The sequence below is a fragment of the Nothoprocta perdicaria genome, unplaced genomic scaffold (genome assembly GCF_003342845.1).
Source record: "Nothoprocta perdicaria isolate Ctin4 unplaced genomic scaffold, notPer1 scaffold_18, whole genome shotgun sequence".
Taxonomy (NCBI): domain Eukaryota; kingdom Metazoa; phylum Chordata; class Aves; order Tinamiformes; family Tinamidae; genus Nothoprocta; species Nothoprocta perdicaria.
Window position 1 is genome coordinate 445,722 of NW_020454982.1, and position 24,428 is coordinate 470,149.

A 24,428-nucleotide genomic window follows, 5' to 3' on the forward strand; every position below is an offset into this window, starting at 1 on the left:
TTTGTTTTATGCCCCTTGAGGCTGACACCTTGAAATTTTTTTTTCTTGATTTCTTATTGCTAATAAGCATCTTTCTCTTCCCCTCTGGTACTTTGAAGAAAATGATGCAAATACACTTAATTACAGTGGTGGCAATAATTTGTTAGCTGAATATGTGATCAGGCAGATGCAAAAATGATCTGATTAGATCTGTGATCACACTAGAAATAAAGGTAATGCACATTGCTACATTTAAGAGAAACTGTTCTTTTTTGCCTTCCATTTCCAGGAGGGAAGAAGCATGTCCCGTCTGTCTCTAACACGGTCCCCAGTTTCTCCTCTGGCTGCTCAAGGAATTCCTCTCCCGGCGCAGCTCACCAAGTCGAATGCCCCCGTGCACATCGACGTAGGAGGACACATGTACACCAGCAGCCTGGCCACCCTGACCAAGTATCCGGATTCCAGGTAAGAGCCTGGCATTTGCAGCCCCCCCCCCCCGCCTCTTCCTTTTCACTGCATGGAAATATGCGTGGACCTGTGAGGAATACTTCAATGTGAAAGACGATTTATTATATATTCACCACTTATGAATAATTCAGCTTCCGATTTATACATTAACTTCACCAGGATTCTATAGGAAAAAAAAACCTGCAAAATTTATATATTATTTAGAGAATCTATTTGCTTTCTTTCTCAACATCTGCACTATATCGTTATGTCTAAAGCACCTGTTGGTGTGCCTGTCCTAGGTTATTTACAGCTATACCAAGCAATTTCTTTATTTCAGAGTAAAAATAAAGAGTTTTTTTTTTTTTTTTTCCTTTTAAGAAAGCAGAACAGCTCCATGACCTTGGGGCTAAGGGAGGCTCCTGTCGGCTGACAGAAACCCTAAAATCAGTTGTGGCTCTATTCTCAGCTGGTATCAGCCGCAGCGACACTGTAGTCATTTGGTTTGGGTACAGTGGCCAGCAGACTTCATGTATTTGTTTGCAACTGCATATTAGGTTTAATCTTTGCATGATTAAAGGTAACTGATTTATGCTGAACATGTTAATGACATGTTTGTAAAGGCTTATTCCATTCTGATCAGTATTATCACAGAGGAGACTCCAGATATGTCTAATTATGAATACCAGTGGCATGAGAATATCTGTATAAGTAACAGGCTCTTCATCATTCACCCGGGTCTGGGATCTGCAGCGTGCTGGGCACTATGTGAGGTGGGCATCCTTGTCAGTACTGTGCCTCTCATGGGAGAGGGAAAAGTATCACTGCTTCAAGGGTTAAGGCATATTCTGCTAGATATACCCGACAGGTTTAGATTTACACTCAAACATTGAAATATTTTGGCTTTTTGGCAGGCTGTTTCTTTGTGGAACRGTTAAGTGCCTCGTGTAGCCAGCAGAAGGTGCGAGATGAGCAGTATCAAAGTGCCTGTCAGACAGGCCAAAGGAGGCACTTGGGYTCAGAAGCAAAGCAGGACTCTGGCCAGCAGGGTTAGTTGCCAAAGGTTCTGCTACCTGCCTGGCCAGCATTGTAATAAGGAGATAGCATTTTTGGTGTAGACAATCTACGGAAAAAAAGTTTTAATTTGAGGATTAAATGTTTTAATTTGAGGATTTTTCCTTTGAAAGAAGTAGGGATTGCACAGATTTGGTAGTTTCCCAAGCAATAAATGGCATTTATGGAGATACCTTGAAATGCCTCTGACGTCATGAAGCATATGGCTGTGATTTCATGCCAAGGAGAGGTGGCTGTTGACATGGTCTGTGGAAAAAGAAACAATTATTAAAATGTATGTATCTTAAAGTTGGGTCCGAACAACTTTTTTTTTTTTTTTCTGGACAATTCTTGCTTAGTCTGTGCACTATTTATTTAATCATAGAGAAGAAATCTATTCAGTGGGAAGAGATTTATAACACAGAAAAACAGACGGATGTTTCATAGTACAAAAAATACAGAGAAGATGCAGCAGTTGCAATGGAGCAGCACATCTGTTTCCACATTCTAAAAGTCATGGCTGACACTGTTTTTAAAAAATGCCCTATATCTGAGTTATTTAATAAAATCTTCYGTTATATAAGTCTTGGGAAAATATACATAAATTCACAGCTATTATTTAAAAAAAACAGGGTATTGATTTAAAACCATCCTTTTTTTTTCCTGTTTGTTAAAACAATGGAAACGTATTTCTACTGGTTTTGTGCTTTTATTTAAATTGAAAGTATAAAACTGTGACTGACTGGAGCTCATGGGCTGCAGGATGTTTTGCCATGTAGTGTCTTAGGTTTGCTTTGCTGCGCTATCTTTTAAGGCTTGATTGCTTCCTCAGCTGCCCACAACGTCACCTCCCACTGCTACATATTGCTGTGTATGTTACGAAGTTGGATACAGTGTGGAACTTAAATTTAGAGTCAAAGCTATATTTTAAATTTCTCTTTGCACTGTGTTGTATAGCAGACTTAATTGGCCACCCACCATTGAGTGTGGTCTGCACTCGTTCCCGGTTAAGTCGAAAGTTAAACTCACGGTTATTTCGGTGGGACGAGTTGAGCTCGTGCTGACGTTCTCTGCTCTGGGGTGCATCTCCCGTAAGGACACAGGGTGTTTCCACCATGACCTGGGTGCAGGAGCAATCCTGGAGCTCTCACAGGTGCTAGAGGAAGAGGGAGGCTTTGTGAGTGAGACACCTCGCAGTATCACTAAAGCACTACTAGTTCGTGATCGGGGATGACACACAGGGCCACAAACAGGGGCATGGCCATACTCATCTGCATACAGCACTTTGTGGATTATTTGGATAAGGCATTAAACTCCTGGTTTGAACATGAGCTTAAAAGCTTCAAATCCAAGCAATTAAATGAGTGCATAAATTCTGTTTCAGCAAGACATATAAGCATGTGTTGAAATGCTTTGCTAAATCAGAGATGGAGCCACAGAAACTACAGTTTGCACTCAGTAAAAATGAAAGCTGTGAGAGCAATCTTCTTGTTTGTTTGTATTTATTTATCTATTTCTCTCTGTGTGCTTCAAAATCCTCGATAAACTTCTAGTTTGCAATTTGTGCTGTGCAAGTATGTTTAAGGACAGGTTCAGGTTGTGCACTTGTGTATCAGTATAATCAGGGTATACACCCGCAAAGACATCTCATGCTAACGGGAATTAGAGAAACCATTAAATCATATCTGTCCTTCAGAAGTGCTTAAAGGAGGCCCTATCCTGCTAGGTCCTGAAAGAGCTCAGTTCACGTTGACTTCAATGGGAGGGAAGAGTTCCCAGCAGCTTGCAAGATCAGGCCCAGCAGGAGCAAGTAGAGGTATGGCCAGTTCCTGCCTCTACCTGCTTTCCAGTCACCCCTCTGGTATGATATAAATTACACCTGACAGCAGGCAGCGTGATACATTTCTTATTGTAATTTGTTAGGATCGACTGTGCTCAGCCCACTCGGCTGGCTGTGCTCGCCTCTTCGCAAGTTATGTGGTTGCCTGTAACTCGTGGAAACACACGGCCTGCTTCTGTGCGACGTACTCACGTGAGCGAGCAGGTGGGGATGGGAAGTCAGAGGGCAAACTTTGCATTTCAGTGATCCCGGAGTTGTTTCAGAACAACTTTGAGGACGGCTTTGATGTTGTTTGTATTAGTGCAACCGCTGTGAGAAGAGAATTTGTCCATTGATTGAATTTGCATAAGCAAAGGGTGCCAGATTAGGCATTAAACGTGGTAGACGCCCTCTTTCCAGTAAATTTTTATGGGCTACATCAGGTCTCTCATCTAAAGAAGAGAAAACTCAAGCAGCGCACAACTGCTGTGACAAAGGCGAAGAGAGTTAAGCAGCCACTGTAAGAGATACTTTCTAAACCAGTCATGTTCACCTTACTCATTACTCTTACGCACCTTCCAAATTGGCTTTTTGAATGACACATCGTATAAACAAGTAAGTTGGCCTTTCAGAGCGTGAAAGGCAAGGAAAATGAGAAACACATAAAACCCTGTGATTGACAACAGTAGTCAGGCAAGGGATCTCACCAGTGAGATTATTAATCCTTCTTGCTACAGCTGCTTGGGTTTGTGTACCTTAAATTGCCATTAAAGTTAACAAGCTTTGGAGGTACAGAAGAGGATGACACACTGCCTTATCTGGATCTAGGGGTCAGTTTCAACAGTTTATTTCAGGTAAATTCTCCCACTAAAACCACCAGCTCTGGTGGTTATGAACTGCAGGTGTGCAAAAGAAAAAGAAATCTGTTGATTTCAGTCCTGTGCACTCTTACCATCAACAGCTTTTTTTCTGAAGTGAACAAGTAAATAGAAAAATTATTCATCTCTGAGAGCAGCTCCTGTAGAAATTTCGTTCATGTTTTCACCCATGCTACCTCTAAAGCAGCCCTTTCACACACTGACACTTGAATATGGATTCACATGGCAGACTGCAAAGGTTCTGGCACATCTATGAAGTGAGCTGCAAATCGTGTTTGTCCAGTGGCGTGAGACAGTTCTTTAAAAACCACCAAAGTCCGAGCTCTTAATGTGCAATCAGGAATGTCCAAAGACATTGCCAGGTCATCTAGTCTTATTCCCACTGAATTTAGTAGTAAACCTCATTGTCTTTAAGTGGAATTACAGGTTTCACATCTGTACTTACCACAGCAAATCTGATCTTCAGATTTTCACCGAAAGCTTTGATTTTGAATTTCAGTTTGAAAGAAAAATAAAATTTCTTATCAGAAGTCAGTCCTTTTTACAGCCCTATATAGAGTGTATCTCAGAGAACAGTTGTGATCACTTTTAAGAGTTGCTCTGCTGTGAAAGGTAAATATTTTTACCTTACATTCTTGGCTAATTAGTGTTAGTTGTATAACCCTCTATTAAAGATAAGTATGTTCCTTTGTTTGGAATATATTTCTAAAACATCAGGCCTTCAGTAGCATTAATAACGTGACAAAAATGAAGGGGAATTTTTTTAATAATTAAAGAGGCTGTTTGCAAGCAGGCCTAGTGTGGTCACAGTCCTTGTGGATTTTCCCCAGGACCAGCTGGTGTTGGGGACCTGTCAGACTGGGCCTGGCTGCTCTCAGCCTTTCTTCTACCTTGGTAAGCTGCAGCACCCGCTTTTCTCTAGCATTTCTGGCAGTTTTCTCACCTCTTTATGAAAATGAAACTTTTTAGCCGTGATGCCTGAGGCATCCAGGGCCAGTGCCAACTTGATGGATGTCCCCACCTCAGCTCTCAGGACACCTTGGCTGTATCACGCTCTTCTCTGAAGACTCTTGTGCTGTAAAGAAAACCAACACAGACTTTTTAACTATTTCAAAAACTAATGACTGTTACAAGACACAATAAACTTTTCCAGGCATGACCCTGCCCCAGATTTCTCTGAGCCCATGACAATTTTTGCATTTATGGAGGAGTCTCCTACTACAACATGTGTCTTCTCCCCTGAATCCATCCTTCATATGCAAGCTGCCTTTCTTGTATAAACTCACACTTAACTAGTTTTCTGCCAGTCCTTATAATTGTTGCTACTCTGTGGATCTCCCTATTTTTCAATTCTCCTACATTTTCCTCCTACACCTTGACCTCTGTGGTCACACAGCATTAACTTTTGTGCTTCTCTGCTCGCCCTCGTTTCTGCAGACAGGCCAGGCCAGGCTGGGCTGGAGCAGAGGGCTCTTCCCCACGTCTCAGGCCCCTCTGCTTTCACTAAGACACCCAGAGCTCCAACAGCACCTGCCTTCAGACACCGTAGAGCCAGATAAAGCAACTGTGTAAGCTCAGGCTGGTATTACTGAGATCCATGAAGACAGATTTTTCCAAGTCGTCCTTTGCACTAAGGACCTACAGGGTTCTGCTTTGTATTTGTTGGATAGAAGCAGGGAAATTCTTAATTCAGATGTTTTAAAGGTATATAATTTTACAGACTTTTCACCCTTAAGGACATCTCACATTTCCTACTCATGTAGAATCAAACCAGTGTCACTGTAACTATGACTTTTTGCTGATTTTCCGTTGAACGTTTTTTTGTGATGTTGCTGGAAAAAAAGATCAAATAGCAAATGTTGCTGCCTGCTGTATACTGGCAGTTAGGGCCTGTGTCAGTCCTTAAACAAGGCCTGCACTTTGGGCAGGAGGTTAACTGGAGTGGTAGTTGGTTGATAGCCTGAGATAATTCGTGGCTCCTAAAATGTGGAATTTGAGGGCACAGTCCTAGTCTGGAGCAAAGTTATGTCCAGCTCCCCTTGGTGGCACAGCCTCCTTGCAGCCTTCGCCTGAGCCTGCGCAGCATACTTGCTGCAAACACTAATGCAGACGTTTCCCTGCTATCTCAGCCTCCCTGTAGTCACCCACCTGGCACATGCACGGTGTCTGGTCCCTTGTAAGTTCCTGTCCTGGGCAGACCTGCTAAAGAACCCAATGTTAAACGCACTAAAGGACTTGGGCAAGCCTGCCTAACATTCACATTACGCTTTCCATAAGCTAATGCTCTGTTGTGGGGCCCGAGGGAAATAGGGCTCAGGCTCTGCAAGGCTACAAACGGTTGTGTATTATCCAAAAGGCAGTTTCTGGGTCTGAGCCAGCAGCCCATATTCAGGCAAAGTTCTCCAAAACGTGCCTGCATGGGAGCTGCAGCACAAAGCTCATTAATTTTAATGGATACTGTAAACTTAAAATGAACAGACTTTAAAGCAAAACACCTGAAGAGGTAGGAGCGAGCATTTTTCCTGCACACTACAAATGCTCAGAGATGTGGACTGTGAGCACAGAGCACCCACGGGCGGGCAGCTGGGCAGAGGCGGCCGAGCCTGCCAGCCATCGCCCGGCTCTGCTGCTCTTCAGGAGCATCAGGTGTCTGCTGCTGATGAGAACAAGCACAGGAGCAGAAAAGCAGAGGTTTTGGTCACATGCAAAATCTTTTGTAAATTAACATGAGAATTTTCATGGATATGAAAATTATTTTCTGTTTCCTTTCATTCACATGCAATTTAGAGACAAATCCTGTGAACTTTTCTTACTTGGTTTTGACTGGGCATATCCCTCCTTGGTTTTCAGGGGAATTCTGACCAGCAGAATACTTATATAAAACAAGCCTAATAAGAGCCTTTCCCTTTCCTGTCTTCTCCCTCCCCTCGTGTGCATATGGGCCTGTGAATGTTACGTGAAGGAGCTGGAACAAGCAACAGGACTCTCAATCCTGAGCTGCTGTGTCATATAATTTACAATAAGCTGTTCTTTGCCCATTTGTAAAATGAACTATTTCTGTTTTGTAATTGGACTGCATGGCTGTGGTGACACAAGTCCCTGCGATGCTTTGATGCCATCCCGAAAAGCTGGCAAGCGTCAGCCTTTATGGGCAAACCCACTGGTGGGTGACACCTCGGAGCAGCTCCCACAGCATCCCCTGCCCCTTGCGCTCGGACTCACTGGAGCTGCCATGGTCCAAGCACCACCACCAGTCCAAGCGCTGGGAGCACTGTGGTGTGACCTGTCCCAAGTGATGGGCACACGGTTTGGCCTCTGAAAAACAGAAGGATGTAACAACGATGTCATTAGAGGTGGGAATAATGACTAAAGATACCCTATTGCTACTAAAGGAAAGAAATCCTCAATCCAGGTTCTCAAGGAAACTAGGATTCGAGTCCATGGAAACACACTGATGAGAAGTGTTGCTGCTTGACCCAAGGATCTATCTCCCAGCTGCAGTGGCAGCTTTGGTGGCAAAGGTAGAATAAGTTCTATAACCCTGACCCTTTAGCTGACAGGAAATGGATGGAAAGGGAATTTATATGGGAACAAGTACTTTGGACTTCTCTGTGTCCAGCTCTCCAGGAGCTCGTACCACCGGGCACGTGGGGAGCCCCAGCAGAGCAGAGCTGTCTGCTCTGATAAAGGTGTTTACTCCTTCCTGGCTTCACATGCGCTGCCTTGCCCAGCTCAGCTGCTGCCCCGGGACTGCCCGCAGGCTCCGAGAGGGAAGCTGAGTTTACCCTTGGGGAGAACACATCTCATTTTAATTGGGTGCTGAGATTGGGGCCTGTCAAGGAATGAATTATTTGTATGTTTACTTGGAATACTTGATGAAACGTACATGAAAATGTTGCATAGCTAGGCTCTGATAAACATTTTTTTTTTCTGAAATTATTATTTCTCTGTATATATTTACAGCCTGGGTAGTGCGGTGTACTAGGCATAAATGGGCATTACAGCATTTAGGGAGGAGCAGATCGAGCTCGTAATGGAGAGGAATAGATAGCAGATCAGAGTCATCTGACTTGCAGAAATAAAATTATGGCTGTGTTGCTGAGCCTGGCACAGACTGCTCAAAAAACTGAATTTGAGAAATTTGCACATTGCTCCCTGGCTATTAGCTCGTTCAGCTTGCTTGGTCCAAAGGGCAGAGCAGCGGGTGACCCTCTCCCTGTGAGAGCCCACGCGGTTCACGTGGGCTGGCTCTGGCTGTAGCGACGTCGCTGACGTCTCCAGGGGAGGCTGTGCAGATGAATGCTCCGCTGTGGCTCCAGTTCTCCTGGCGCTGCATCCCAGCGGCGCGTCTCATTCCTGGTTGTGCTCTCCCGTTGTCCTCCTGCAATGATAACCTGGCCAGAACATTTAGCACATTAGTAATTCCCACCCGTCCTGTTTACAGTGCGCCAACAACTAGTTTGCTAGAGCTCACAAGGAGAGCCTAGCTGTTAAGGAGGCTAAAATTCAAACACTTTATTTTTGGTTTAGAACACTGTACTTACAGCATTTTCTCAGGTTAAATTCCTGTTACTTAGCCAAGTCATTTTCTTCATTGCTTCTTTAGCTTACCACTCACCTACCTCTCACCTGACACGACACATTGGTACACATTGGTGCCAGCAGCACAGTTTAAGTATTTTTCAGCAGTCATTTCCAGGGTGCTAGCATGAAAAATGAAAAGCATCAGCAGTAGCAGTGTATTTTGAGAAGCCCCTCATATAGGACACTACGGAAGCAACCTGTCTCCTCTTTTTATGTGCTGCTAGTAGAGACATGTTGATCATGGCCATCATGTTGAGGAACACAGTGTTAAGTGTCCTGTCTGTGCTCACTTACACAGTCATAGCAGCTTTACACTTAAAACAAAGGGGAACCTCCTGTATTGATTTCATCTCTATATGCTGTGCATCTGGCACAGCTCACGGAGAGCGTTACGCAGAGGTGAGGTTATGGTGGCCTTGCACTGGAAATCATGTCCTGAGGTCACAGGCAAGCACTGCACCCAGTGAGCAGAAAAGTGCTACCGCTTGAAGTTTAGTCTTTGAATACACGTCACTACTGTTTGTCTCTGTAAGCCAAATTTTGATTTATAAAGACCCAGAATGGCTAGTAGGTACGGTCTGCTTTGGGGGATACTTCAAGGACTACTTAGAAAGTGTATAAAATAGAATCTGTAGATTATGATGCAGGGAGGTATCTACTTTTTAAGGAACATGTTGTGAAATGAATTTGTCTCTAGGCCTATCTTAATTATTTTAATGATCCCACTGGTGGTTGTTGTATGTGCTGTTCTGTGTATATATTGTGACTACATGCTTGTGATCATTGATGAAATCTAAGATTTAACCATGCATTGAATCATATTAATTCCTTGCCTACTTTCACTGAAGTAAATGGAGGTGGCTGGGATGATGCTGATACTTTAGGCCAAATCTGTTGTCCAGTTCCCAAATCTCTCATCTCAAAGTTTCCCAGATGGGAGTTTTACTGTAGTCTTAAGAAGAAGCAAAATAAGCCCGTGTCTTTTAGAAAACTATCCTAATAGATCTGACCAAAGTAATCCCTAGTGTAACCCTTCAACTTCTGTGCAGCTATGCCAGGCATGTATACTGATACCACATGTGGAAAGGAATTATTAGAACTTGAACGTTATAATAAGATGCCTCTTTTGGATATCCGGAGTACTTGTTCCCCCAAATCAAAAGGGCAAAAGATCAAAAGTCATTTGAAGACAAAGAACCATGTCCTTGTGGCTGGGTATGCACATCTCGTGGTCAGATGGACTTTCCACATACAGAACTCCACTGGTTTTGAAGGTATTGCTCCAAATTTGTACCTGTAGAACGGAAATCAGAACGAATCTATGCAATGGTTAATAAAATCTTCAAGAACAAAGTGCATATTTAAGCAGGAGAAATATGTAGGCATTCAAAACATTCATATGTGAAAGACTAAAAGGAGGTAGATCTCACACACAGACTAACATGCTGTAGAGCCTGCTAGGCTAACACAGGTTATGCCCTGCGTTGCTGTTAGCCACCCTAATTTTGCCACATTTCCATATTACACTCATGCAATAAATTGTAGTGTATTGATTTCACTCTTTTGTAGTATGGTGTGCAATCAAAGGTTAAATTTGCTCTTTTTTTATCTGCTGAGAACCACATAAAGCAATACCTGAAACTAAAGGAATCCTGCACACGGCTGCTGGGATGCTCTTTTGGCCCATTTGCAATGTTACTCGTGGTCAGACTCAGAAGGGATCAGTTAGCAAGCACTGGAAACTGAAAATTGCACTGCGAGGCTGAAACGATGAAGGAATCCCAGTCCAAAGGGCAGGTTCCCTTTATGTCTGTGTGCTAATGGAGTGCAGATGCTGCAGGTAATCCATTTAGACATAGTAGAAGTGTTTGCAGCAGCAAAACTCTCTTGACAAAGCAGAATAATGGAAACCAGGGACTCTTTTAACATCTTTGCTGTCATACTGCTTTGTAGCTGTTATGCCAACAAGACGTAAAGGTGTGATTGACACCAAGGCTGCAGCTTTGGCGGTTGGGGTGTCTTCTTGCTTACTCTATCTTTTGGGAAGCAGTTGCTTAAATCCCATAGTTGCAAAACGTGCATATAATGTCACAGGCCAGTTCAGGCAGTGGGACTCCATGGGCTCTGGTAGGTTGCAATAAGGAGAAACCAGGGCCACTGGCTTGTTGGGGTTGTCCAGTAGTGAGTAAGGGTCCACTTGCACTGCTGTTGAAGGAAGAAAAAAAAATCCTCTGACAGCTTTCTAATCTTCCTGAAAAAAAATAAAAAGAGCATTGATTTGTAAGCAGTTCCTGCTATATTTCCTCTTCTGTTCACGTCCCATTATATTCCCTTTGCAGACTGGAGGGTTAAAGCTGGGGCCTGCTTCTGCTTTCAATTAAGTCAAAGGATGTTTTGGCCTTGACTTCACTGGGAGCGGAATCAAACCCATGCCCACAGTATTGTATTTAAGAATGAATCTCTCTCCCAGTCACAAAACCAAAACCAAGAAAACCTCCCCAAAAAAACAGGTTCAGCTTTTCACTTGTACCTGATCAGAATCCATAGTTTTATATTTTTCTTACTATTTTAAAGTTTTGTCTAGCAAAAGTGCTAGTCTAAGCTCCCTGCAGGTGTCTGGTTATTCCCCTTCCTTGGTGACAGGTCCTGGTCTGCCCCCCATTTCCTGGGATGTGGCTATGGAGCCTGGCTGCTCCTTGCTGACTGTCTTTGCGTCGCTTCCCGTATTCCCATGCGCGTTTCCCCTCTCACATCCTGCTGCGGTAGCAAAAGATCTGGAAATACCATTCTGGTTTTGTCTTTCTTTTGCTCAGGCTCCTCAGCAAAATATTTTACACAAGTAATAATGTCAATAATCCTACCTGATGTGGAACTTTGACAGTTGTTTTCCCTTTAATGTTACTTTTTAACAAAACATTTTTAACATTTTCAGTTGCTTTAAGTGAACAACTAGGAAAGTTATGTTCAGTACAGTTTAAATATGAAAATAAATAGCAGTGTCATTCATTCATCATTTTAACTGTGATAACAAAAGTATGGATAGAGAAAACTGGGTGCGCCTTCCAGATCACTTGTGTGTAGAGAATTAACAACTATAGGCAGCTTCTATAGGCACTGGTACATTTTGGGGCTGCTCAGACATGGCATAGCTGACCCACCAGAGGACAAATGCATGGACTGTAGGAAGAGCAGATAAAGGAAGAGTGCAAGTCCAGCCTACCAACCACCTGCCAACCAAGGAGCAACAGTTTCTTTTAGGCAGAAAGCCAGAGCGTCCATGGGGAGAAACGTGCTGGTTTCATAGCACCCACGCATGCAAAGGGTGCGGAGGGCCAGGCTTGCACCCGGAAAGGTAAATGAGGGACAGTCGGGATTTTTCCTGGCTTCACTTAGTCTCAGTGAGTGTTTCGTCACTGACTTCAATAAGCAAGAATTTAGCCCATTTATATTAAAATAAAACTAGTAGCTGCATGTTTTTTAGCCTTGAAGAAGCCCAGTTGTACAAGGCTGGTATTAATGGAACTAATGTCCAAATCTAGTCAGATCTGAAAAGCTTAGTTAAAATAGTTAGCTCCTATTTAAAGGTAGAGCAAGTAAGCAGGAGAATAAGGAAGGGTATTTGCTGCAACACTTTTCTTATTAGGGCCCACAGAGTACCATGATTTTTTTGTGGGGGGAGGGATGTTTAAAGGAATAGCAAGAAAAGGCTTGTATAGGCAGGAATGTTTTATTTGAATTGTTCATCTTCTCATAAATTAACAACATAATTCTGTTGACTGCCCGCAACTCCCACAGAGTTTGAACTGAAATGCAGTTCTTGCAGGTTTGGGACCTTTGGGAAACTAGGGAACATTACGATGCTAGTTTGGGGATTTATTTTAAATTAAAGAATTTTTATTCCCATGCAGCTTTTCATAGCCAAAAGTTAGTATGAATTCTCTACTGACAGAATATGAAAGGCCAGGAACTCTCACAGGCTCACATCAGAGAAGCAGCCACAGTGACACAGTAAAAATATAATACTTTTCACAGTATACATTTGTATAGTATTTTTAGTCTTCACCAACTATATAGACAAAACTTCAGTTAGAATGAATTGTCACATGAAGAAATGGAGAAAAAAAAAGGGAAGAAAAAACGCTAGTACTAGAAATAAAGCAAATGTGCTTGTTTACATTAATGAAAAAGTCTACAAGTTAAAATGAAGAAATGAATTCCCAGATCCATGCCTATACTGTATGAATTCCTATGCAGTTAACTGGACTTTGACATATTTCACTGAAGGAGTAATACTTAGCCCATGCCTATAACACGTTCTGTGTTTTGAGGATTCATATCTTACCGTGATATTATTTGGTTACTTTTGTTAAAAATAAGCAAGTTTTAGCAATATAAGCAAGACCCTGCCCTTTGTACTCCCACTGAACAGTTAGCATTTATTAGGAATGAGGGGAGCAGAACTGGCCTGTCTTGAACTGCCGCGGTTGAACTGCGCTGCGTGCGCCGAGCTGCCCTGCACGCGCGCGCCGGGCACCTCCACAGCCTCCATCCCAGCGGTGGTTACTCCAGAGCAGCCCGGCGAGCTCTGCTGAAGGACTGGCCTGGCTCAGTACAGGTCAACTACTACTGGGGTGACAGGAGCATTGCAGGTGAGGACAACCCGTGCAGTTCCTGGCACTGGAACATAACAGAGCTGATGGCTCCGTTCTGGCCTGCAGCCAGCTCCTGCCTGCATCGCACTGAGCCTTTACAAGGGTTTCCAGGCAGTAAGGGCAGGTTTTGCACCTGCAAGGTGCCATTCAGGGARCCTGCGTGGCTGCAGCCCGGGCTCAGCACCGGAGCTGTGTCCTGCTTAGCCCCCGTGGATCCGCCTGACTCAAATAAGACGGGTCCCGGAGCACTGTGAAACAAGAACCTTGTCTCCCCGGACGGGGCATGGCTAGTGTTACAACACATCTCGGAGGCTTTGGTGAGGTGCTTTCCTTAGCTACACCACATAGATGCAAATTACATATTTAAGTATCACAGCATAATGGAAGGCTGTTTTTTACTTTCTCTATTACAAAAGATTAACAAGATTAGTGGGAGCATGTCAGTGGCGCGTCGGGCGCTTTCACGGAGAGATGCAAATCCTACCTGCATTTGAAAGTGGTATTTTTTCTTGTTAAGCACAGTGATTGCATTGCATGACTGAAGACTTAAATAGATGTGGCAGAGTTATGATGTGCGTACAGAGGGAGGGCTCAGCTCTCTGTATGTGCCTCTACTTATCCATCTTATAAATGTGGTTATACACTGAACGGAATGAAAGAATTCGTAATGCAGCAATTAACATACTAGAAACTGTTTGTTTAGTGAAGTCTTTTTATAGCTGTTAAAATAACACACTAAAATATACAAACGCTAGTTTAATAAGGCAAAATAAAATCATTAGCCTGATTTAGGGCTGGATTTTGCCACCATTACTCATGACTAAGTGGTGCTTTACTCCACGACTGCTTATTGCTACATGAGGTGGTGGCAGAGCCGGCCCCCAGGGAGCAGATCCAGTCCCCAGAGACGTGGGGCGAGTGACCGGTGCTGATGGACCTACCTCCAGTCTCGCAATGATGTGTAGGGTTAGGCTTATACCAGAGCCTAAATTCCCTCAGTCATTGGGCCTCTAGTCACTGGTGTGTGACTTCTGCCTCCTCCTCAGAGGCAAGCAGGAGGCTTAGCCACACTGATGTGGGACCAAAGTGACTCTTGCTTACAGTGGGATTTTTAAAACAAGAAAAGATACTGGCTTCCATATCTTGGATTAGCATTTCCAATTTGTGCCTTAACTGCTAATTTATACATAGGCAACATTCTCCATAAATTTAAAAAAAAAGTATCAAAGTCTATATATATTTCAATTAAATTGTATTTTTAACACTAATCCTCCAAAATGACTTAAGCACAGACATAGACTATTAGCAACAGAGTGAAGAGAAAGGCCCATAGGATCTCATATCCTTACCACAAATTATTTGTAGTAACTCAGAAATAATAGGTGCTTCATATTACAGTGTTATTACCTGTTGCTTGAGTGGACTTTAATTGATAGTAACAGACAGCTGCAAACATAATCATCCTCAGCTTTGTTATAATTGCAAAAGCTATTATGCATCTAGTTTTGTTTTTTAGTGATAGTATTAAAAAATCCTTCCACAACTTTTTAGAGTGATTCTGCATGGCAGATGATAATATTCTTTTTAGATTATTGACTTTTAAAAATACATGTTGATATACCATCTCTGATCTATTGCAAAAATAGATATTCTAGCCCGAACAGCAAAATATGAAGTATTAAATCTAGGTAATAGATTCTGCAGTTCCTCCAGGTGCTTAATAGTTAATGAGTGTAATATCCTTCAAAAGCACTGCAAAGCGAGCATATGGTTCAGAAAACTCCTATGGCATTGCAGGATCAAAGTTAAATGGCAGGAACACAAGGCTGGAGGAATTAGAGATGGATAAACCCATTACCTTGTAACTTACCCCGTTCATCGTTCTGCCGAGATCGGACTGTGTTATTTGTCGCTCTTTTGTTGTTGAGGGGGATGATTGGGCTTTAAAAATCCACGGGGGTCTCGCGGATGCGTTTCGTGGCCTACAGCGGCCGCTCGGCACAGGGCGCGAGGGCTCGGGGCCGGCCTCTGGCACGCGGCTCCTTCACTCTCGGGGTTGCGGAGTGACGGTCCGGACCCGCCGTGGGACGCGGCCTTTGTCTGGGGCCTGCAAACAAAAGACTGTGCAAAGAAATGCTGCAAATGGGAGCTGCACAGAACACGTGTCCCCCAGCATGAGCACCTCCCCGACGGCCGCCCTGGGGACAGGTGGGCCTGGTGCTGTCTCTGGTTGTGGTGGTGGCAATGCCGAGATGCTGGGGGCAAGGTCACGCAGTACTGGAGACGGTGGTGCTCGTTAAGTGCTGTTTCCCATCACTGGAATAAAAGCTTAAATGTCCCGCTTTGGTCAGGGTGCAAAAGTACAGTATAGCAGACTGCAGGGTTCTGTTTATTGGCTTTTGGGCTCACTGTAGGGGGAGGTTTGAGCTGGGGCAGAGCAGAGAGCAACTCCTGTCAGATGTGACCTCGAGCCAGGTTCCTTGCTCGACGGGACAGAAGCAGGGCCCTGGCATGGGCCATGCTTGAGCACCTCTTGCTCACACTTAGGTCGGGCCATGGAGCAGAGGACACACGTTAGCCCATAGTGGGGACATTCGTGTCCTCCCCAGCGAGGGCTGCCTGCTTGCAGGCACCTGGGCTCTTTCAACACAGCTGGCTCACAGAAGCACGTGCAGGAGCTTTCTCCATTACCCTCCGCTCTGCCAGGAGCTCGTGCACGAGTCCTGGTCTGAGACTGCCACAAGCCACTGGTTTTATAATAAAAATTATGGAAATGTGGAAAGCACTGTCAAAATCCCACGGCACAGTCTGTGCTCAGCACTGCGCGGCACTTTCTGTGTTTGTGTTTGGTGGTAGCAGGCAGCAAACCTGGCACCCAGCACAGCCCTGGTGTCACCCTCCTGTCCCCAAGGGCACCATTACTCCAAGTGCCCTGTGTTTTCCTCCCCATAAGTCACTTTTTCCTGGGTGTCAGTGTTGGGCTCGGGCGCATTTTGGCCTCCCCAGCACCTCTGCTCCAATTCGCAGCATTTTTTCCCCCACAGAAACAGGCAGCAGTATTAAAGGTACCCACCTTGCACAAACAGCGAGGCGATAACGCGGCAACAGAGCCGAGCCCTGCCCAGCGCCTCCGGCCACGGCCGCGCTCCCGCCTGGGGCCCTCGCACTCCGCTCCCGCTGCCACCTCCTGCCCACTCCGCTCCAGAGCAGACCCCCCTGTTCTACCCCGGGCAGCGAGGACGGAGCGAGTGGGGACACGTGTCCTTCTCCTGCACCTCTGGTGACACTGGGGAACAAAAAAAAAAAAGACACGTTTTCCTGACAGTTTTCTAAAGTGCACGTTCCCTGCTGATTTGACATTGGGCAGGAAAAATGTCTACAGAATCAATTTTTAATAAGTGTAAACAGCTGAATTATGAATGACAAAAATATCAGTGAACAGTTAAATATTAATCGTGTAATTACTTAAATTAATACTTTTGGCGCAGTGTCGCGGTGCGGAGTTTTGCTTACGTGGCACCAGGCGGGGGCCGGGCAGGAAAGGCGGCYGCTCTGCCGACACTACTGGGACTGCCTTAGTAAGCACGGGTTGGAGCTTTCTGCTAAAAATAGAGCGTTTATCCATCTTTTGGGGCTGTCCAGAAGATACCTAAGCTGGGCTCTGCAAACAGGAGGCAGAAACCCCATGAAWTTCTCCCATCCTGAGGTACAATGTAGGCCTCGCAGGCCCAACACACAGCGCCTCAGCAGCCCGGCCAGGCTCTGTGGTGATCCTGCAGGATACACAGGGGCTCGGGAAGCCCCCTCGCTCCCAGGATGGAGCTCRATGAGTTTTTGAAGGCAAGAAGCCTCCCATTAACAGGTTGTCTTCGAAAAGTTAGARAGAGAAGTTGAAGCACATTGGGAACGTGCTGAATGTTGGCAACAGGAGGTGGAGSCAGTGGAAGGGCCAAGTCAGGATCCCGAGGCCTTTAACTGTTGTGACTGATCCCGCTGTGATGTGTGCTCTGCCCGGAAATTAAATCTTGGACAAGAGCTTGGGAAGTGTTTATATATTAAAAAATGAAGTGTCTCTTGCAACAGGTAGAAGCACCGCAGAAGCATTCATTGCTCAGACTTACCACCTCCGTAGGATCCAAATTTAGCTCTTTTTGCTTTCTGCCTCTCACTTTCCTGAGGCTTCCACCTGCGTACGGGCTGGACGCATCACACCTGCCTGGCATAAGCAAGAGGTAGAGGTTTCTCCTGGTTTAGCCCAACCTAAGCTGAGCATCCCAAGTGTCGCTATCTTCTTCTGACTGAATAGCACAGAACCCAGAAATTCCCATTTCCTTATCCTGGGCAGCCTTCGCCTGCTCTCCAGCATGCGCAAACACTGTGGATTGCGATTGTGGTCACTTTGGGACACTGGACACCAGAATGTCACAGCCCATGGGACCTCTTCAGTGCATGTGACTTCCCACGGCTGCACAGTTAAGCCTCAATCTGCTCCCAGCCAAGTTCACTCCTGTACAAGACTCGAAAGGTTTTCATAATTTCCAGACAGCGTGCAGACTCTTGTTTCCGTAAATTTCCCTAAATCACTAATACTTATATATGCCACAGTATTTCCTTAAAGAACAGTYGGCACACATTTTGCTTCCCACCTTCCATACGTGATGTTTCATTCCGTCCAACTTGAGACCTGTCTGTGGAGCAAATGGGCACCAGGTGTGGGGCTTTCACACTCTTTTTCTTGGCTTTGCAGCCGAGTTCGCCCGTGGTGCAGAGTCTGTGGTAGAAGCTGCCTTCTCCTGTCACTTGAGTCCCTCTGTGCTCTCAGGGTGTTGCGTTTACCAACTGACTTTGCACAGGTAGAGGTTATATTGGCAAGGACAGAGAAGCAGGAGCACTTTTTGCGTGCAGGGTTACAACATACTGCACTCAAGTTTGTTCTTGGAACATAGCAGCCCCCTAAAACGTCAAATAAATCCTTAAACTATTCATCACTCTGTTTTTGGGGTGGCAGTTAAGTCTTTCAACACTCTGCGAGTTTCTTTCCCCAGCAGTAATTTTGCTGGTGAAGAAATACAGCTCAGGGCACTCCACAAAGGCCTCAAAATTCATGTTTTGTTTTCATTACCAAAAAAATGCTTTGCTACTTTAAAGAACAGTCCATTAACATTTTGTATCCTGCATCCTTTCTCTGCTGGCACCAACAGCTTGGAGGAGTTGAGCCGCAGCCTTGCATCACTTTCRCAAACCTCACGGAGAAAGGGCTGCGAAGGGGAGGAGGTTTAAGCCACAGCCCGTCTTGTTTCGGTGTAAGATCAGTTCTCAAAACTTTCAGTACTTGGGCAAGTTTACTCAGTAAATGCACAGCGCTGAATATTAAGTTGCAGTATCAGTGTTACCTCTGTTTTCAGCCCAACTCAGAACAGCACACGAGCTCCTGTGCATGTCTAGGGAAATATATTAACTCTCTGGTTCCTGGACTAAATTTTAACACCACACAAAGCAATACATTTAGCTGTCTCAGGCAAATAGCCTTAACGTAATAATGAAAAGGAAAATAATGAATTACTGGAAGCTTACTGAAGCCTGGGATTATATAAATTAAATGTTGCAGAGTAAACTGGATTCCATTTTTCAGATACAGTAGAAAGACATTGAAGAAARGGCAGTAAATGTATTATAATCAGGGTTTGGGGAAGCATTTGATTATTCTCATAAGTAAATCAAACCAGCCAAATGCTGAGACAGACATGAGGGAAGGTGCAGGCAGTAACATGTGGGACTTGCACAAGAGGACGGAGGGCTTTTCAGCTGAACTCAGGGGGACATTGCAAAGTCCATTCTCATTTCACATCTCCCAAATAAATTCAGAAATGTGGCACATGAATTAAAATTGCAGCTGAAGTAGGAAGTTGCTGCCAGCAGGGCGCTGCTGCGGTGGGCGCGAGGCCGGAGCGGGGCCAGCTGTGGGTGCCCATGGGGAGGGACCTCGCGGGCTGCGGAAGGGTCTCTCAGGGGAATAACAGCATCCTCTTGGAAACACCAGATCTATGGCCGCGGGAACAGGGCGGCTCTGCCGGAGACCGGCTCAATTACTTAACAGGTCGCTGCTGTCCATCTCCTGTGACTTTCCTTTCAAGAACATACATTCAGCTGGGTTATTTCTCATGGGAAGACAGCTCTCAGGAGCAAGCCGGGGGTCGGGATTGAAGGATGGATGCAGCCTGGCCAGTGGCCGCTCTGCTTCCCGTTGCGCACACGGGAGCCCCATAGGACGAGGTCTGCTGTGCCCACTGCATTCCCAGCCTCGTGCGTCTCCCTCCCTTTTCCTTGCTCATTACTTACCATGGTCTCTGGGTTGCTATTCTGACACTGCCTCCAGCCTCGGGTCTCTCGCTTCTGCAAGAGGGAAGCCCTTGGGTGGCATTTGATCCAAAAGACACTGTGCTGGTGCACACACCAGCATCCAGCACCCCATCCCACAGAGCAGCACGGCTCCCCATGGGCTCCGCGTGCGCCGGGGTGCGGGACGTACCTGCCAAGGCCCTGTCACACCAGCGTGGCCGCAGGCGATGCTTTCCCAGGCGTTTCTCCCGTTGGGTTATGAGCCTCATTTGCCGCCCTGGATTTGGGCTTTCGGAGCAGCCGCAGGGCTCTCGCTGCCGGCGTGTCCATATCTGCGCGGGGCAAAGCACCTACCAGGTGCACGTGCTTGTGTTTCTCACCAAATGAAGATACAGAATTGCCTTATGCACATTGAATTGATGTAGCTAAATTGGCTGGAGGTTTTTGAGCCCTAAGGGTATAACGAGATTTTGTCTCTTTTGCCCCTTTTCTTTTTCAGAATAAGTCGTCTGTTTAATGGCACAGAGCCTATTGTCTTGGACAGTTTAAAACAACATTATTTCATTGATCGAGACGGTGAAATTTTCAGATATATATTAAGCTTCCTAAGGACATCTAAACTACTGCTCCCAGATGATTTTAAGGTAAGGAAAGCCACAGTCTGAAGTCCTACTTTTTTTTTCCTCTTTCTCTCCATTCTGTCATTTATTTTGGTGCAGGTTGGTCTGTGTGCTTGACCTAAACACACTTAGTTAAGTGCTGCTGTTTATTGTTAGGATTTTTAGTACTTGTGTGTTACACTAGGGATGCTATTATTTAATAAATGGACCAATGGTTGTCATGGATACCATAAAAAGTTAAATGATGAAGCTTACGGCTAAATCAGTTTTTCTAAACTAATTGTATTTTCTCACATTTTTAGCTTATTTACCAGAGTATAACAAAAAATTAAGAAGCAATACTAGCACTAGCACTTACCAGGGTTTAATGTTTGGAATCTGAAAGAAATGTTTTAAATTTGATGGTCAGAGCAATTAAGCTGTATAAATCTTTCTCTTGTTGATATTAAAATAAAACACCCAGAAAGAGAGCCATGAGGACTTCTGTTAGGTATAACCAGTGCAGATATTTTCATTTCAAGCAGTGATCTTAACAAAATTTATGAATAGCAGAATATTCTTGAAAAATGGAATTTACAGAGGAGACTGTAAGGAATAATACATGTTTTCTATGACATAATGGCACTGGGAGACTGTCAGGAATAATACACGTTTTCTATGATATTATGGCACTGGGTTGCTTTGCAAATCCTGATCACTTAATTGCTCTCCTCCTAGACTTACTTGGCTTTGCACTTACAAGACTTGCAGCAGTGTCATCCTTATGTATGAAAATTAGAAGACAAAAGTGCCCCAACTGTAGACAGTAGCAAAGAGCCAGCTCCAGGATGACTTGGTGAATACACTATAGGGATAACGGGGATCCTCTTGGCAAATTGGGGTTTGGGAGAAAACACACAGGCAGGAGCTCGGCAAACACCAGGACGCTCCTGTTCTTGTGAGGAACAAGTAAAGGTGGCGGTGAAGTAATGGATTTAAATGCCAGAGATGCTTTTAGCAGCAGCATTTTGGACWGTGTGGCAAGGAGCGATGAGAAGAGGGAGCGCCAGCAGCCTCGCTGGAGATGGGGTGGCCTCGGCTGGCAGCACCAGGGCAGGTTTCGGAGGCGCTGCAAAGGGAACCCAGCAGGATTTGCAAGAGCCCCRAGGGGAGGAGGCCGGTGGGTGCCAGCACCGCGGGAGCGCCGGCCTCTGTGCCCGCGCTCGGCCCGCTGCTCCACACCAGCTTCTTGCATAGGGTTAACTGTATTTTATTTAGTTCCTCCCCGAGAGAGCTTTAGAGCAAACCCCAGGCTAATGAGGGCTCGAGAACAAAGCAAAGTATTGCTAGGTAGGGAGTAACTAAATAAAAATGCATAGAAGAATGCTCTGCAAAGCTGTATTAAAACTGCATTGTAAACGGATTTGACTTCACAGAAATCTTGTAATTTTACCAGCATGATTAAAGTGACAGAAGACAATAATCAAAGGCTGCAAATGGAATCACTTGGTGTTTCTAAATGCAAAACGCTATTTAAGGTATAAAACCTGACAGGTTTTCCAGTGAGACTTGCATTAAATGTTCTCATTGTCAAACAAAGCATTATCAAGTGTTTTGAATATTTATTAGTTTTTTACCCCTTAATTTAATCAGCAGTTTATTAGCCTCAAGGTTTAGCCAAGTTGCTTTTCAACTTGAATTGCTGCTCAGATGGTTATTTTGAAAAGTTTGGAATGTTACTACCACACCAATGTTATTGTGTTTGCTATTTAAGTGTTGTTTTCAGACTACGTTAACACTGAAATGCAGAGAAAATGGGGTATGTGTTCCTAGGCTAGTGATTCTTTATCATCAAGTCTGGCTGGTGTCTTTACAGTGAATATTAATTACTCTTCCAGTTACTAATAAACTAGAACTTGAAAGCCACTCTTTGGTACGTGACAGGTGAGCAGTCCAGAGAGCAGTACTGCAGTGGGCCATACAGGCTGCTTGGGTTTGGGGGGTTTAAGCTGCACAAAGTGTGATGTGAAGTTACCGTGAGCTCTTTGGCCCCGCTGTCTTTTGCAAAGCTATCCCTTACCTTAACACCAGAGGTGTTTCCAACAGGGTCCTTCTGACCAACTTTTGCCCCATTCACTTTCATTACAAATCTTCAAGCAAAAGCAGCACCATGCTGCACATCGTTGCTATTTATCTGAGATTAATTACTTCCTTAGAGGTCTTCAAACAAAAGCAGATATAGGCAATCATATTTTCATATATATTTTATGAGGAATGGATCTAAAGGCACAGGAAGTCTGAGTTTCCTATTGACTATAGAGGTCACCTGTCACATTGGAACCACAAGACCAGTGCTCTGCTTTCTTAATGCAGTTTTAAAATCACTATAGCTGCATTGGGTATTCTTAAACTTACCTTAGCAAACAGCACAGTCATAGAGGTGAGCGGCTTTTTGTCATTATCAGGARTCAGATCTTCACAGCTCTGAAATATAGAATAAATGTAGAGTCAGGAGGAGAGTTTGTTGTTTCACATAAACAAAGCATAAGGAGTGAAAAATGGGTAGATAGAGCCATTTGGCCAATTGAGGAGTCAGTTTTAAGTACAAAAAATAAAGAGCCTCTTCAGTGCTAAGGTTCAGCATCAGGTTCACAGGAGACATAGCTTGACATTTTCTCTCAGTCCCCTCTTAACCTGCRTTTGGCAGATCTGTAATGACACGTTGGCATGGACGTCCTCAGAGCAGCACAGCTGCTTGCAGTAACACTTCCTCTTCCTCCCCAGGAGGATACAACCATCATGGGGTGATTACAAAACTTAGCTGACTCTACAAACAAACAAACACCCTACTAAACCATGAGCAGATGTGTGAAAGCCAAAAAGCTGTGTCTTTGAAAGAGTTGCTGATCTTTCCTCTGAAAACTCAATGCTGTCCAGAAGCGGCGGATGGACGGACACTGTGTGCATCCCTGGTGTCTGCTGCCTTTGCAGGTGATCTGGCAGCACTTCTCTCCTTCATGTTAGAGATGGAGACGTTCTTGCTGCAGATGTTCTTGCCTTACGCTGTGTGTGCGGCTTTGTGTTCAAGCTGTACCATAAGTAGGAGGGACGCAGGCACGCAGGGACGCTTGGACACATGCTAAATATGTGAGCAGGGCCGGACTGGCCACCTCCCTTGTATCTAGAAGGGATCTGCCCTGCTCCGCAGCGAAGCCACCTCCTAAGCTCCCTGCTCCAACACGTGTCAGCTGCCATCCGCAGTGCTTGGCCCTGGGCTGTGCTGCCACGAGGTGCTGCCTGAGAGCATGGGACAGTAGGAACTTCATCTCTAGGAGAAACAGGAGATTCCTCAGTGCATCTGCAGGACAAGGAGCTGGTGGACGCTGGGCAGGGTCTGCTCCGGGACGCTGCCTGCTGCTTGGCAGGGCTGCCCTGGGCACAGGGCACAGGTCCCGCTGGCACCAGCACGTCCGTCACAGCGCCCCGGGCCTCTGCACAGCACTTGCCTGCCACCACCTGACCCTCTTTTGGGGAGAGGTGTCTGCTCGGGACAGGCGTAGGAAGCTTCTTGTCTGCATCTGCCTCTGCCAACTCACCAAAGTGACCAGCACGGAAATAGTTCTTGTACCTCCTACAGCACCTCCCTCACAGGGATCCCTTGCAGCTTTTTTTTTCTACTTGATTTAAATAATTACAAATCAGAGTAGGATTTTACATGCAAGGTGCAAGAGTAGGAATATCCATATCGTATTACCTGGACATCTCAAGCATAGAGCTGACCATTGGAGACGGGCATYGCTGTCAGGCTGGGCATGGATGCACAGTACTCCGAGGGGTTTGTAAGACCTGCATGAGAAAGCAGTGCATTTTAACAGTGTGTTGAGTTCATCTGCACGCCCAGGCACAAATTTTATGAAGAATTTTACCCCCATGCTTTAAGTCATTCTTTGTTAGCACTTTTGTAAAATGCCCCATCCCTACACATACATTCTAAAGATTCTAAACAATTTTGTCAGAAGTCCCTTTCTCTGGATACAAAACCTTTTCTGGCACATTTGTGCTGAACCCAAGCAGGAAG

The 24,428-nt window shown here is 45.0% G+C and overlaps 1 protein-coding gene across 1 annotated transcript in view; it reads left to right on the plus strand.

The window, feature by feature from the left end:
• The first annotated feature begins 268 nt into the window (after positions 1 to 268).
• The window catches only part of KCTD15 (potassium channel tetramerization domain containing 15), a 34,712-nt gene continuing 10,552 nt past the window's right edge, over positions 269 to 24,428 (plus strand). Inside the window, exons 1-2 of the mRNA XM_026036556.1 lie at positions 269 to 444; positions 20,251 to 20,395. Of these exons, the coding sequence (XP_025892341.1) occupies positions 281 to 444; positions 20,251 to 20,395 (309 nt within the window). The 5' untranslated portion in view covers positions 269 to 280. The remainder of the gene's footprint in view (positions 445 to 20,250; positions 20,396 to 24,428) is intronic.